Source organism: Sus scrofa, chromosome 1 (assembly GCF_054392235.1).
Source record: "Sus scrofa isolate SSC_HxYL_T2T_F1_AM1 chromosome 1, Sscrofa_HxYL_maternal_Yorkshire_Landrace_v2.0, whole genome shotgun sequence".
Taxonomy (NCBI): Eukaryota; Metazoa; Chordata; class Mammalia; order Artiodactyla; family Suidae; genus Sus; species Sus scrofa.
Window position 1 is genome coordinate 264,718,884 of NC_139383.1, and position 15,929 is coordinate 264,734,812.

General features: G+C 43.4%; 1 protein-coding gene across 3 annotated transcripts in view; it reads right to left on the reverse strand.

The window, feature by feature from the left end:
* Nucleotides 1-15,796, reverse strand: part of FKBP15 (FKBP prolyl isomerase family member 15) — a 60,267-nt gene extending 44,471 nt beyond the window's left edge. For 2 of the 3 annotated variants that reach the window (XM_084991997.1, XM_084991989.1), the window contains exons 1-4: nucleotides 15,507-15,796; nucleotides 4,678-4,793; nucleotides 1,054-1,138; nucleotides 552-621 (exon numbers count right to left, since the gene is read on the reverse strand). Coding sequence is in view for 1 of the 3 variants with exons in the window: in XM_021067627.2 (XP_020923286.2) it covers nucleotides 552-621; nucleotides 1,054-1,138; nucleotides 4,678-4,793; nucleotides 15,721-15,773 (324 nt within the window). In the remaining 2 variants the exon portion in view is untranslated. The remainder of the gene's footprint in view (nucleotides 1-551; nucleotides 622-1,053; nucleotides 1,139-4,677; nucleotides 4,794-15,506) is intronic. The other variant, XM_021067627.2, reaches the window with a different exon arrangement.
* Between the last annotated feature and the right edge of the window lie 133 nt (nucleotides 15,797-15,929).

Below are 15,929 nucleotides of genomic sequence, written 5' to 3' on the forward strand. Positions count from 1 at the left end.
AGCCAAACTTAAAGATTTTGAGTGGTTGGATTTGTTTACCACAGGAAGCAAAATGTGACTATATTATTATATATCTAATATTAAAAACTCATACTCAGTACAAACACTCATTCTAACCCTCTGATATGCAAGACAGCAGGCGAGTCCAGATAAAAACCAGTTCAATCCAGTGGGTTAAGGATCTGGCGTTGCTGTGAGCTGTGGTATAGGTCGCAGATGTGGCTCAGACCTGGTGTTGCTATGGCTGTGGTATAGGCTGGTAGCTGTAGATCTGATTCGACCCCTAGCCTGGGAACTTCCATATGTTACAAGGTATGGCTGTAAAAAGCATTAAATAAACAAACAACCAGTTCAATCAACAATAGCAACAAAGGAGTTCCCTAGTAGCCTAGGGGTTAAAGATTTCAGTGTTGTTACTGTTAGGGCCAGGGTTCAATCCCTGGCCCAGGAATTTCTGCATGCTGAAGGCATGGCCAAAAAAAAAAAAAAATTTCAGTTCATTGGTATGATTTGGGGCACCCGAATATCCATGAGACAAGGGGCATTCTCACCTCTCTGGCTGTGTGATTTCCCAGGACTGCAGCACCAAATTTGCCCTGCTTTACATACTGACCATTTGTGCTACAGAAACAAGAAAAACAGGTATTAATACCCCCTTCAACTAAGTAGAACCAGCTTCCTTTTCTGCCATAGACAAGTGGGGAATCTAGTCATTCAGCCTCGAGAAAGGGAGAGAAGTGAGTGGTTTATAATTTAAAGCTCTTATACAACTTCTTTACTCTGTAAACATCTACTATTCATGGTATTTCTTTGAGCACTTAAAAAAGCAGCTGTTGAGGGCATAACCATTTCCTAGAGAGGGTACAGCTCTTCAAAGTTTTGTGTGCAAAATCCTCCAACTGAGATGTTAAAGAGCATCACTGACACTTTTGTCTATGGCAGGACTGAGTAGCTATTTTGCACGAGCAGAGATCGAAAAGACAGGGGCTTAACCCACACCGGCGGCCCCCCTTCCCAACCAACTTCAGAAAGCATTCCTTCTCATCTACTTACTAACGATATGCATGGACTGCTATTGCAACCAATACTGTGGATGTGCCTGTTGTGGTGGGTGCTGTTTTTGGTGTCACCTGATTTCCTGGAGATGAAGGAGAAAACAAAGTTGGCATTAATTTCTTGCTTGAAACTGATTTTTAAACTTTAAAGCAACTTCAGGAGTCCCCTGGCAGCTCAGTGGCTAAAGGATCTGGCATCGTCCCTGCTGCAGCTTAGGTCACTGCTGTGGCTTGGATCTGATACTTGGCCTGGGAACTTCCACATTCCGCAGCTGTGGCAAACAAACAAACAAACAAAAAAAGCTTCAAAACTTCTATTCTTTAGGAGTTACCCTTGCGGCAAATTGGGATCAGTGGTGTCTTGGGAACTCAGGGATCCCCAGCACAATGGGTTAAGGATCCAGTGCTGCTGCAGCTATAGCACTAGTCACAACTCCATCTCAGATCTGATCCCTGGCCCAGGAACTCCATATGCCTTGGACGGCTAAAAAAAGGAAAACAAAAAACAAAAACACCCCATACTCTTCTTTAACCTTGTAGTTAGTGATACAATGCTTTCATGAGCATTGTCCTCATTTAAGCCACAAAACAGCCCTATGACCTTGTTTGGGGCTGAGGAAACAGGCTCGGAGCTCCCAAGCGCCTTTCACGATGACAGCGGCAAGCCTAGGACTAGAACCCAGGACTCTGGCTCCACTCCAAACAAGTCTTTGGGCTGGACAAGAAGCACTATCTAGAAAGAAAGGTCACAGTCTATCTACTTTCTTTTTTCCTTCCAATATTTTGACAGTTAAAAAAAAAAAAAAATGTTGTTTCCTTACTTCTGGAGTAGAAAATTGATGATATTCAGATTATATCCGCTGCTTTCTTTCACAGTGGTATATAGTAACATTAACATTTAAAAATGGTTTTTAAAGTAAATCACATATTTATACTCACGAATGAATCTGCTGATGGAATAGTGAGAACATGGTTATAGACACAGCAACCAAGAACTTATTTTCAGAAGGATCCTTGATTCTTTTTGTTGTTACAAACAAGACAACAGGCCCAAATGGAGTGATTTAGGCTAGGCCCCACCTCACCAAACAGATTCAACCTAATTAGAGTTTTGGCTCTCCCAGAAACAGAATCAATCAATCAATCGGGAATTATCTCATCAGCAAGAGTTAGGCAATCTGTCTGATGGGCCTCTGCTATCCTCTAAAGGTCAGCCTGGTATTACACAAGACTCCCTTCAGCCTATAAAAAGACTTTCATGGGAGTTTCCTGGTGGTCTAGCAGTGTTTTCACCCCAGCGGCAGGGGTTCAACCCCTGGTTTGGGAACTGAGATCCCACATTAAGTCCCTGCACACTGAAGCCAAAAATAAAATTAAAAATTTTCATTTCGTACAACTCTTCAGACTGGGTGCTTATCTACCAGACTGGATGCTTTTCATTTTTATGTCAAATTTGCCTTTCGGAACTTTTATTTTTTTCCTTCTGAACTTTTAGATAGAAGTGTGGTTCAGGGTGGCTTTCCTGACTCCATGGAATTCACTCTTCTGTGGTTATACAGAGTTCAAAAAAGGCGGGGAAGAGGGGAGCTTCCTCCTGAGGCTTCAGGATTCTATTCTAGCCCTACTTTATCTGGATCCTCTTTCCTTCATTCTAACATCCCCGTCCACTACTCCCAACAGGTTCTTCTCAGGGTGGGGACTGCTCCTAGAAGGTCATTATGGTGGGTAAGTTTCAAAAGTTGATAGGCGCAAGATGCTTCGGGTCTTCCAGTCCCCATCATCAACCCCTTGTACTTACCCACTATGAGAGCAGGCAAAAGGCTTTCCAGTTTCAGCTTGGCCTGCTATGTTTTCCATGAACACCTGGTGGCTATTTTGGGGTTCTCTCATTCTTGGACTCAGGTATTCTCCATTGCTTCCCTACTGACTCCTGTGCAAATGTTGACACCAGGAAAGCCTTGTTCCATACCTGCTTGTATTTGGGGGTTCATGAAAACACCTTTCCCATTGGTTTTGTTGTAAATATCATCCATAGGTTTCTTTTTTATCTAATTGCTCTGTTTTATAAAAATCTAAACAGATTCAAGAACTATGCTGCAACTACTTCCTTCCCCACAAAGACTTGTTATATAAATATCCCTTGAACAGACAGCATCTCCTGTATTGCTGTTTTTTCTCTTTTCTTTTTTCCATTTTTGGCTGCCCTGCGGCCTATGCAGCTCCCAGGCCAGGGGTCAAATCTGAGCCTCGGTCTCTATCTAGGCCACAGCTGTGGCAATGCTGGATCCCTAACCCACTGTGCCGGGTAGGGGACTGAACTCACATCTCAGTGCTCCTAAGATGCTGCCAATCCTGCTGTGCCATGGTGGTTACTCCCTGTATTGCTAGTTTTTATTTTATTTGTGAATGTCTGCGTCAGACACTATGAGTAATTTTTGGGTTGAAATGCCTCTATAATTCCCCTTTGAAAATATAATTAACTAATAGTTGTTGCTGTTTTCTAATTTTAAAAAATCAAGTTACTTCATTGGGTGGGGACTGAGGTTGGTTGTTGGTTGGTTGTTTTTATCCACATCCATTAACTCAACCACTTTAAACTGAGTTAAAAGTATACCACTGATGAAGAGATGTAGCTCAGGAAATATAAGGCATAGCCGACTAGAAATCTGGCCAGGTTATGGCTTGGAGAACAGGACCAGCAATCCACAGCAAAACTGCCAAAAGTGACAGGTAAGATTTAGAGCAAGAGTCAGCAAACATTTTGTCAAGAGCCAAAGAGTAAATATTTTAGGCATTATGGGCCATAACAGTACCTGCCGCAACTATTCAACTCTAAATATACTAACAATATCCTCAGTGCCAGCATTGTGCCTACCATGTAAAAGACACTCAATACTTTCCTCTTCGTTCAACAGATATTTAATTTAATGTCCTTTCCCACCCATCTACTCTGGGTAATTTCTATCAGTCCCTTGCTCCTTAGCTTCTTAGATAAAGTATAAAGGGGGGCGAAAAAGCTTTGGAGTGAGTCAAATCAGGCTTCAAAGCCTAGCTCTGTCACTTACTACTATATGACTCTAACCAAGTCCCTAAACCTCTCTGAGCCTCACCCATTTTGTAGAATTGTTGTGAGAATTAAATAAGACAATCTAAGTAAAGCACCTGAGACCAGACACATAGGAGGCATTTAAAAAATATTAGCCTCCCATTTCATTCAACAAATATTTGTGTCCATCATGATGAAAGGTACAGGGATACACTGTCTAGCTGGGAAAAATTCACTGTCAGCATACATCTAACCCATTCAGGTGAAAAGACGTGAAAAGCAGCTCTTCCCTTCCGCTAAAACATTGGACATTGCCTACTTAAGACTGCCCTGGGCAGAGTTTCAGAGAGTGGTATCCACATGGGGCAAAAGAGCTTGCCTGTGACATTTTCCCATCAGTTTCCAAAAAGGGACATACTAACTAGCTGCTGGAATTCAGGAGTTCAGAACTCGGAGCAGCATGCACCTCAATGGCAGTAAGCCTGGCCAGACTGATCAAGGATGGATGATCTGGCAGGTCCCTATTGGCAGGTTGTTTACCATTCCCCAGAGGCCAATCCTAACCTATTAACTCACCTGTTGATACTGTGCCCTGGCCTTTCTTAGGCTGCTTTGGGGCTGTATACTGGAAGAACTCATTTCCATGGCCAGCAACTGCCTGATCTGGTCCAAAAAGAGAAGCCAATCTGGCACTGTTAATAGAAAATAAAAATGATATTTCAACATATCTCAAACATGGAATTATTATAAAAACTGTTCACCCTCCAACAATAAACAAACACCACCTTGACTACATATCCCACCATTCAATATTAGAAGAGGCAGCTAAGAGTCTTTGAAATCAAAACTGTCTTCCTTTTTTTTTTTTTTTTTTGGTCATTTTTTAGGGCCACACCCAAAGCATATGGAGGTTCCCGGGCTAGGGGGTCGAATCGGAGCTGTAGCCGCCAGCCTATGCCACAGCCACAGAAACGGTGGATCCAAGCCATGTATGTGACCTACACCACAGCTCACAGCAATGCCGAATCCTTAACCTACTGAGCGAGGCCAAGGATTGAATCCACAACTTCACGGTTCCCAGTCGGATTCGTTTCCACTGCGCCATGACAGGCACTCCCAAAATTGTATTTCTGATCTGAGCAGCATCAAATGGCCTTCCCTGTCTCCAGGACTTTGGTCAAGGCATCTCTTCTTTCTGGATCTCAGTTTCTGCATCTGCAAACTGAGATGATTTTGATTTGTCCAGATGCTATGGTCTCCTCACACTAAATTCTTTTTTTTTTTTTTTCTTTTTGTCTTTTTGCCTTTTCTTGGGCCACTCCTATGGCATATGGAGGTTCCCAGGCTAGGGGTCTAATTGGAGCTGTAGCCGCCAGCCTATGCCAGGAGCCACAACAACGTGGGATCCGAGCCTCGTCTGCAACTTACACCACAGCTCACGGCAACGCCAGATCCTTAACCCACTGAGCGAGGCCAGGGATCGAACCTGCAACCTCATGGTTCCTAGTCAGATTCGTTAACTACTGCTCCACAATGGGAACTCCCTCCTCACACTAAATTCTTGCCTTTAGCAAGTCAGTTTCCTGTTATTAATATTATTATTATTATTTTTGGCCGTACCAGTGGCACGTGAAGTTCACAGACCAGGGATGGAACCCACGCCACAGCACTAATGACGATGCCACATTCTTAATCCACTGTGCCACATGGGAGCTCCTCCTATTTGTAAAGGCGTACTACAAACTTACTCCATGGGGCATAGTCCCATCTACCATTTCATCTAACAGGCAGAGCCATTCTTTTATCAGCCCTTGGGACGAATCTTATGCCCCAAGCATTCCACTGAAACTGCTCTTACTAAAGTCACCAACCATCAGAGTTCCCATTGTGGCACAGCGGAAACCAATCCAACTAGGAACCATGAACTTGCTGGTTTGATGCCTGGCCTCGCTCAGTGGGTTGAGGATCTGGCTATGAGCTGTGGTGTAGGTCGCAGATAGGGCTCCGATCTGGTGTTGCTGTGGCTGTGGTATAGGCCGGCAGCTGTAGCTCCGATTAGACCCCTAGCCTGGGAACCTCCACCTGCCACAGGTGCGGCCCTAAAAAGCAAAAAATAAATAAATAAAAATAAAGTCACCAACCACCTCTTCGTTAATAAACAGCCCTTAACTTATTTGGCCTGCATTCTGCCTTTTTACATTGTCAATTTATTTGTTCTTCTTTAAACAAACTCTTCTTTTGACTTCAGTGGATACCTGCAGGGGAGAGAATGAAACCAAGTAGGACCCTGTGGGGCTCCTGGACATACAAGCCTTCCTGTGTTCCCCATTTCTTGTTTGTAGGAAATAGGCTTCATTCAGCCTCCAAGACAAGACCTTCCCTGAGTTCCAAAGGGTAGGTTAAACAGTTGCTAATCAGGGAAGGGAGGGGATACAGAGACCAGGGAGGAACAGTCAAGTGCAGCTTTGGGACAGGGTCCTGGTTTCTCCTCAAGGAATATACATACATAACCAGATCTTTGAGTTCTTCTGAAGAACTAAAACCATCAATAAATGAAAGCCAGAGAGAAGGACCACTAGAACCAGTGCCAGGACCACTAAACACCAAATTTGAAGATGAATGAAAGCTTGCATCCACCCTGATCCTTATCTGTGGCCCTATTTTCTACTCCTCAACTAGAAAACCATTTCCTAGCCTTTCTCAAGGGAGGGCACAGTCTTTTAGGAATTAGCCTGCTTTGTTCTCCTTCACCTGGCAAAGCAACAGAACTATTTTTTCTCCCTCACCCAAACTCTGTCTCCACATTTCTATCTGGTGCTGGTGGACAGAGACCAAGTTTCAGCAAGAAGAGAAAGGACTGGACAAAATAAGACATCAATAAATGTTAATGCCCCCCCCTTTTCTTTTTCGGCTGCACCCACGGCATATGGAAATTCCCGGGCCAGGCACCCATCCTGAGCCTGAACCACAGCTGCAGGAACTCGGTATCCTTAACCCACTCTGATAGGTGGGGGGATGGGACTAGTACCTCCACAGAAACAAGCCAGGTCATTAACCCACTGTACCACAGGGAGAACTCCCATGCGAGCACCCTCTCAAGGTCTTTCCATCTCTCCATGACCTTCCCAGACTTCCAAAGGGTAGGTTCAAACAGTTGCTAATTAGAGGAGGGAGGGGATACAGAGACTAGGGAGGAACAGTCACGAAACAACAGTGCAACCTTGGGGTATGGTCTTGGTTTCACCTCAAGGAATATACATAACAAGATCTTTGAGTTCTTGGCAGAACTAAAACCTTCAATGAATGAAAACAAGCTTGCACCTCCCCTGATCCTTATTCGTGGCTCTGTTTTCCACTCTCAAACTGTAAAACCACGTTTACTGGTTTTCCGCAACAATATTAGCAACAATGCTAATGCTGCTCAAATCTGTATTCTTGGCCCAAAATTTGTGTCTGAGTGCCAGCCAACACAGATATTCCACAGTGAAGAAAAATGCACCAGGTCCAAACCAGCAATCACATTTTCCAAAGCCCACTGCCCTGGCAAACTCTGTCCTCACCCTTAATGAATGACATTTTGTTATCAGGGTCTTCAAGACTGTCCCTAGGCTCAGTGATTTGCTGGAAGGACTCACTGAACTCTGCATAGAATTGTACACAGGTCTAAGATCTATTACAAAGGATACACAGCAAAATCAGCAAAGGAAAAAGGATCTTTGGAGCAAGGTCCAGAGGAAACCAGGAAAAAGCTCCTCAGAGTCTTCTCCCACAAGACACGTTAAATTCGTCCAGCAACTAGTTGTAACAACATGTGTGATTGTGGTCTGCGAGGAAAGCTCACTAGACACTCAGTGGCCAAGGTTTTTCACTGTGAGCTAGTCACATAGCAATCTTCTATCATTTACTAAAATTCTAGACTCCTAGAAGACAAGGTTTAGTATAAACTATATCATGTGTACAGATCAGGCACAGTGAGCTGCTCCTATCACTTGTAGATAGTTTTATATCAGTGTGGAGAACTGTTTATCAGTCCAGTTCTGGCTGCCAGCCAAGTGCCAAATGTGTAAGCAGGTCTTTCTAAAGATAACTGTCTCATTTCTACTATGTTACCGTTTTTTGCAAACATCCATAACCAAAACTGAAATCTGAGCATTAACCTTGACTTTTCTTTCTCCAGCTATTCATGACCAATTGCTGAGTCCATTTGAGTGTACTTGCTATTTTGTGAACTTATTCATTTCCCGCCATTCTTACTGTCACTTCTCTAGTTCAGGCTACCATCACATCAACATTGCTTGAAGTACTGCAATTACCTCCTGAATCATCTCCCTGCCCTGGTCACGCTGTTGGCAAAACCTGGCCCTGTCCACCGGTGGTGCCAAATAGAAATGTGGAGACAGGAGTTCCTACTGTGGCACAGTGGAAACGAATCCGACTAGGAACTACGAGGTTGCAGGTTCGATCCCCGGCCTCACTCAGTGGGTTAAGGATCCGGTCGTGAACTGTGGTGTAGTAGGTCGCAGACGCAGCTTGGATCTGGTATTGCTGTGGCTGTGGTATAGGCCATCAGCTGTAGCTCTGATTAGAACCCTAGCTGGGAACCTCCATATGCCTTGGGTGCAGCCCTAAAAGGACAGAAGACAAAAAAAAAAAAAAAAAAAAAAAAGGGTAGAAATTCAGAGACAAGGAGTTCCCATTGTGGCTCAGCATGGGATCCATGAGGACACGGGTTGGATCCCTGGCTTTGTTCAGTGGGTTAAGGATCTGGCTTGCTGCAAGTTGTGGTGTAGATTACAGGCACTGCTCAGATCCTGCATTGCTGTGGCTGAGGTATAGGCCAGCAGCTGCAGCTCCAATTCGACCCCTAGCCTGGGAATTTCCATATTCCATGAGTTCAGGTCTTAAAAAAAAAAAAAAAAAAAAAGGAAAGAAATGCCAAAAGCTTTCGGGGAAGGAGAAAAAAAAAATAGCTGTCCTGCTTTGCTAGGCAAAGGAAACCATAGAGGCCCAATCCCCTAAAAGCTCTGTGCCCTCACTTGGGAGAGATTAGGAAGTGGTTTTATAGTTTGAGAGGAGAAAATAGGGCCATGGACATGACCAGGGCAGGTGCAAACCTGTATTCTTCAAAGTTGGAGTTTAGTGGCCCTATTACTGGTTCTAGTGGTCCTCCTCTCTGGCTTTCATTTGTTGATGGTTTTAGTTCTTCAGAAGAACTCAAAGATCTTGTTGTGTATATTCCTTGAGGAGACCCCAGGACCCTGCCCTAAAGCTGCACTATTGTTTCTTGATTGCTCTCTGTATCCCCCTCCCTTCTCTGTTTAGCCACTGTCTGAACCTACCCTTTGGAATTCAGGGAAGGTCTTGGAGGCTGAAGCTTATTCCCTAAATACAAGAAATGGGGAACAAAGGAAGGCTTGCGCCCAGGAGTCCCACAGGGCCCTGCTCAGTTTCAATGCCTGCTTCTTATCCACCCTCCCCACTGCACCCATAGTGATCTCTCTACAAAACAAATTAGATCAAGTCTCTTTCCTATTTAAAACTCTCAATGACACCTCAGTGTTACCAAGATAAAAATCCAAACTGCACAAGACAACTTTTCTAAGCCCCTTCAAGACCTCACCTCTCCTTACTGCCTTCACCTCCTATCTGTCCACTGCTCATCTCCAACTGCATGCTACAGTCACAATGGAGATCTTTTAATTTCTCAAATAAAGCAAGACCTTTCCAGTCTACAGCTTTTTGATATGCTGTTCCCTCTGCCTGAAACATTCTTCCTCTGGAAGCTACCCCTTAATCTCAAAGTCTAGCTTCCATATAAATCTATACTTCATTCAAGAAATATGCATCAGACACTGCGTTATGGGCTAGGTACGCATTGGTGATCAAATCTGGGTTCTATTTTCAAGCAGCGTATATATTCTAACAAGGTAATAAGGTATAGAGTATATAACTGCAAACTGTAATATGAGATATATAACAAGCAGCTCTTATACAGAGTCACAGTCCATAGAGATTAATAAAATTTATTCAGTCATTTATCATATAACATAATAATTGATGACTTGTTACAATCGTTACTTGACTATTATTTTGCCTAGCATCTGGTATAAAATAGGCTCGATAATGAACTCAAAGTCTAGTCTAGCTCTAAGCTCCTCCTCTCCAATGGAATCCTTAGATTAGGTAAAGTACTCCCAACTACTCTTTTGGCCCTTTTTACCCAATAATGTATAATACATACTAGCACTTTACAAAATAATTTGACTTGAAATTGCCGTGGGAGTTCCCATTGTGGCTTAGCAGTAACGAACCTGACTAGCATCCATGAGGATGTGGGTCTGATCCCTGGCCTTGCTCAGTGGGTTAAGGATCCCGGGTTACTATGCGCTGTGGTATAGGTCACAGACGAGGCTTGGATCCCATGTTGCTATGGCTGTGGTGTAGGCCAGCAGCTGCAGGACCAGATTCAATCCCTATCCTGAGAACTTACATATGCTGCATGTGCAACCCTAAGAGGCAAAAAGAACCAAGGAAACAAAAAAAAAAAAAAAAAAAAAAAAGGAAAGAAAGGAAACTATTACCTTGTTTTCTCAAAATAGTGTACTGTGGGTTTCCTGTAAGTGGGGCCAACAATGCCTACTTTACAGGACTAAGGGAGTTTCCGTAGTGGTTCAGTGGTTAACAAATCTAACATCCTTGAGGATGCAGGTTCAATCCCTGGCCTTACTCAGTGGGTAAGGATCTGGCGTTGCCCTGAGCTGTGGTGTAGGTTGCAGATGAGGCTTGTATCCTGGTTGCTGTGGCTGTGGGAACCACAGCCTGGGAACCTCCATATGCGGCCCTAAAAAGCAATAAATAAATAAACAAAGGACTAAAAGGTTTAAATGATACTCCAAGGGTAAAGAGCAATGCTGGCCTACAGATGACATCAAAAGATGTTAATGAAATTGAGAAGCGATTAAGATTTCTCCTAGCCAGGGCAATCTGAGCAGATTTCCCCTAAAAGGACTAAGACTCTGAAAGAGTTGAGCAATGTCTTTAACCTTGTGAAAAAACTTAAAACCTAGTTAAGATTAACAGATTACACACAAACCAGTGATAAGAATGTCCTTGTTAACTTCTGTAAACTAAGGGTATTTGATTTGTTTTTCCTTAAAGGTCAGCCATTTGATGACTGCAAAAATCAATTCCAAAGCCTGGTCAACCCAACTGTCTTTCAGATTAAATCTACTTTCTATTAATTTTTTTTTTTTTCTTTTAGGGCCGCACCCAAGGCACATGGAGGTTCCCAGGCTAGGGGTCCAATCGGAGCTAGAGCTGTCAGCCACAGCTACAGCCATGTCAGATCCCAGCCAAATCTGTGATCTACACCACAGCTCATGGCAACACGAGATCCTTAACCCACTGAGCAAGGTCAGGGATCGAACCTACAACCTCATGGTTCCTAGTCAGCTTGTTTCCCCTGCACCACGAAGGGAACTTCTTTTTTTTTTTTTTTTTAACTTTCCATTAATTTTTAAAAATGAACTCTACACAGACTTCAGGGGCATGAGTTTTTTCTGTAGTTTATTCCATTTTTCCGCTTCTATAATGTTCTCAAATGTACACACTCCCCCAACTATGTTCCCACAAATGGACTTGCAAACTCTGGATTTAAGTCTCTAAGTTTCTAACTCATAGGAAAAGTCATTACTGCATTAATCATATTCTTAAAATAAATGTTCACCAATGCATTTAGGTGTCAAAGTCCTTATCTAACCTGAGTTTTATACACCTTTTCTTTTCTCATCAAAAATAGTAACACATGTATTTATGATGTATCAACATTTTAATAAGTGGGGATTCTTTTTGTTGTTAAAGTACTTCTTTTCCAAAACGTGGTACCTAACATTTACTTCTATAATAATAAGGCATACAGGCAATCTGGTGGAAATCTGCTTGCATGATTTCAAATCCAGGTTCTTTTTTACTTTTAGCTGTTTGATCTTAGCAACTTACCCCTCTGATCCTTAATTTCCCATTTATAAAATGGCTATAATAGTAAAAACTACCTCAGAGAGTAGTAGAGAGAAATAAATATGATAATGCACATATAGTACTTAGTTTAGTACCCGGCGCTGAGTAACAAGGTGTGTTTTACATACATGTGCACATATCCTTAAAATGCTGGTCCAACTCAGACACCCCTAGAAGGAAGAAAGTATGCTTGATCAATCACAAACTGATCTACAACTATAAAGTGATAATTGCATAAATACAAAACCACAGGATTGGAAAGTCTCAAAGATCAGCTAGCGCAACCCCATCATTTATTAGACTGGGGTATGGAAGTTCCCACTGTAGTACAGCGGAAACGAATCCAGGAAAAATCCGACTAGGAACAATGAGGGTGTGGGGTCTATCCCTGGCCTCGCTCAGTGGGTTAAGGATCTGGTGTTGCCATGAGCTGTGGTGTAGGTCACAGACACAGCTCAGATCCTGCATTGCCGTGGCTGTGGCGTAGCCTGGCAGCTGTAGCTCTGATTGGACCCCTAGCCTGGGAACCTCCATATGCCTCATGTACAGCCCTAAAAAGCAAGGAAATAAATAAATAGACTGGGGTATGGAGAGCCAAGGATGGGAAGCAACTTGTCCACAAAATCACACTGCTAACTGGGGGCAGAATCAACATCAGAATCTAGGCTTTTCCATACCTTTTACAGAACTTAAAAATGCTTTCTTGAGTTCCCATTGTGGCTCAGTGGTTAATGAAGCCAACTAGGGACCATGAGGTCACGGGTTCGATCCCTGGCCTTGCTCAGTGGGTTAAGGATCCAGCGTTGCCTTGAGCTGTATTGTAGGTTGCAGAGGCAGCTCGGATCCCACATTGCTGTGGCTGTGGTGTAGGTTGGTGGCTACAGCTCCAATTGGACTGGAACCTCCATATGCCTCAGGTGCGGTTCTAGAAAAGGCAAAATAAATAAAGATGCTTTCTGATGAGCAGTTCCAGATTTCTCTTTTTTCTAGAGTTACATGGGTAATTTATCATTACCATGTTAATCATATCTCCACATATATCTTTTATATAATCCAAAACACAAGTATACACATAACTGGCCCCTTAAAAATGCTTTGTGTTTATTACTACTGTTGTGATTTTATTCTACTACTAAACTGGAAGTTTCTTAGGGGTAGGATCTGTATTAGCTGAAGTCCTACATTTAATAGGCGCTTACACATTTCTTCATTTCAAAGACTCAATGGTAGAGAAAGGGCTAAGACAAAAAACAATAAAAAAACACAGCATGCTGCACAGTGGGAAAATTAAAAAAAAAAAACAAAAAAAACAGCAAGCCTCCTGAATCTGCTGACTACTCTTTATTTACAGTTTAATTATGGACTCTAAGAGGCCTAGAAACTTGGAATACAGATTATCAATCATCTATACAGTCATTCTAGGCACTAATACGCCCACTTCTATTAGGCTTGACTATCTTAAGTGGAATCAAGTAGGCCATATATTTTGGTCAAGATACTTAAAAAAATTAATAATCAAGAATATTTACAGTCCATTAGAGTTGTACAAGAGGAACTGAGAAGCAACGGCAGTGCTCACTGTCATATGTTCTACTTCCTTAGTGAAAAAAGCAGGAAAAGCTGAATCAGCGAATGTTGGTGAAACTTTCTGCATTCTCAAACCTGATTTGGTTTTTCTGGTTATTACTGGGATCAAAAATAAGTTACCTTAATAACTTTGTTTACTAAGCCTTTTATCATTCAAGTAGCTGTTGTCTGTGTTTAGAGGCACAGACTTATGCCTAGAACTAGTGTCTTAGCTCCTTGAGCAGCCTGCACAGGAAAGCAGCATAGCTGAGCCACCAAGAACTTATCTCAGGCCGGGAAGCTGGAGAAGAGCACATGATTGTCATTATCTAGGCAGGAATTTTCAGTCAGCAATGTACTGCTTGTTGCATGCAAGATGGGAGATCTAACATTCATTTACAGACTGCCCTCAAATGCTTGCACCTAGTGGAGAATGCATTGAAAGTGCATCTTGTAAATATTCAAAAGGCAGGCCATTTACAAGACAGGTTTGGATGAAAAAGCACTAATTCCAAAGGCTGACTACACAGTCAACAGCAAATGGCTGGACTACATGGCAATTTTAGTCAATGTTTTTGGGTGGAGTAGGGAAAAAAAGGAACCAAAGCATTGCTTAACTCCAAAATAAACAAGCAACTGAAAGAACTCAAAATGGAACTGTAGTGGCTGTAGGCTACCCTAAGTGAGGGTAGGGGTGGAACGGGAAGGTGAGAATGAAAAGAGGACTTAGGATGGCTAATGTAGAGGGGTCATAGTATAAGTCTAAATATCCTTATTAAGACCAAAAGAGACCATTAATCATTTCATGATTAATCTTTTTTTTTTTTTTTTTTTTTTTTTTGTCTTTTTCCCACACCCTGCAGCATATGGAAGTTCCCAGGCTAGGGGTCAGTTGAAGCTGCAACTGCCGGCCTACACCAGTCACAGCAACCTGGGACCTGAGCCACATCCACAGCTCACAGCAATGCCAGATCCTTAACCCACTGAGCGGGAAAGAGATGGAACCCGGGTTCTCATGGATGCTAGTTGGGTTCCTTACTGCTGAGCCACAATGGGAACTCCCAACCATATATTGAACATACCCCCAGGACCAGAAGGAAGCTGAGAGCAGGCAGAGCAGCTTAATCATCTTGTAACCTAACCCCTAAGCGTTTAGTAGAACAAGAAGTATATACTGGTGCATTCATCACTCTCCAATACCTTCTTAAATTGGCTAGATATATTCAAAGACAGGCTCTGCAAGGATCAGAACTTGACAGCTCACAAGTCTGAAAGTAGTCAAGCTGTCTACTGACATGAAAGAAAGGAGAAAATGCTTAAGTAATTACTGGAAGAGACAAAGTCCTGCCACTTGAAGACCTGTACCCCAGCCTGGTATATATAATGGCTGGGGACAGAGAACAGCAATTGCAGTTTATTACATTGGTTTTAAGGTTTAGAATGCAATTTCACACCTCTTATACACTCAATAAGCACCCCCTGTGAAAGGGGCTGTGCTGAGCACTGGACAGAGATGGACAACGTGAGCAGGCCTTGTCCTATCAGGGCTCATACTCTAGTCGGTTCGGTGTGCAAAGATGAAGGCAGACACACGTGGGACCGTGGGGAAGGGAAAGCAACAAAAAGCTGACATCCAAGCTAGGTCTTGAAGAATGCTGAAGCTGACCCGCCAGCTCCAATTTTGAAGTGCCACCGCCTTATCTACGGAAAAAAAGTCTCATATCGGCCTCAGGTGAGGCATAAAAACTCTGAGACGGGTATTTTCATTAACAATCACCCCCACTTCACGGGAGAAACTGTGACCCCGAAAGGAAAAAGCGAACCCGACGGTCGCCTTCAGGGAGATGCCAGGTCCAGAATCCCGGTGGACAGACTCAGCAGTTTCGCGCTCCGTCGGGACTGAGACCTGTGGAGCACCGAAATGCGGCAAGCGTCTGGACCCGGAAGTTGGGAAGAGATCTGATAAGAGAGAGACCCCTCCAACCGTGCGCCAGGCTCTCTCAGCCACGCCCTCTGTCCCACGCTTTTGTCACTCACCCGCCGCTAGGCGAGAGGAAGTCGGTGTCGTCTTCGTCGCTCGCACCGAACATCTCGCTGGCTTTCGCCCCGCTGTAGGGAGGAGGTCGGCGAATTTCCAGGGCCTTTCACCGCCGACGTCGTAAATTGCCGCAGGGGCGTGCTGCTTTCCGGCAGGACGAACTCTCGGTTACTCTTGCCAGCAAGATTAGGTTATTGAGGAGGTGGAG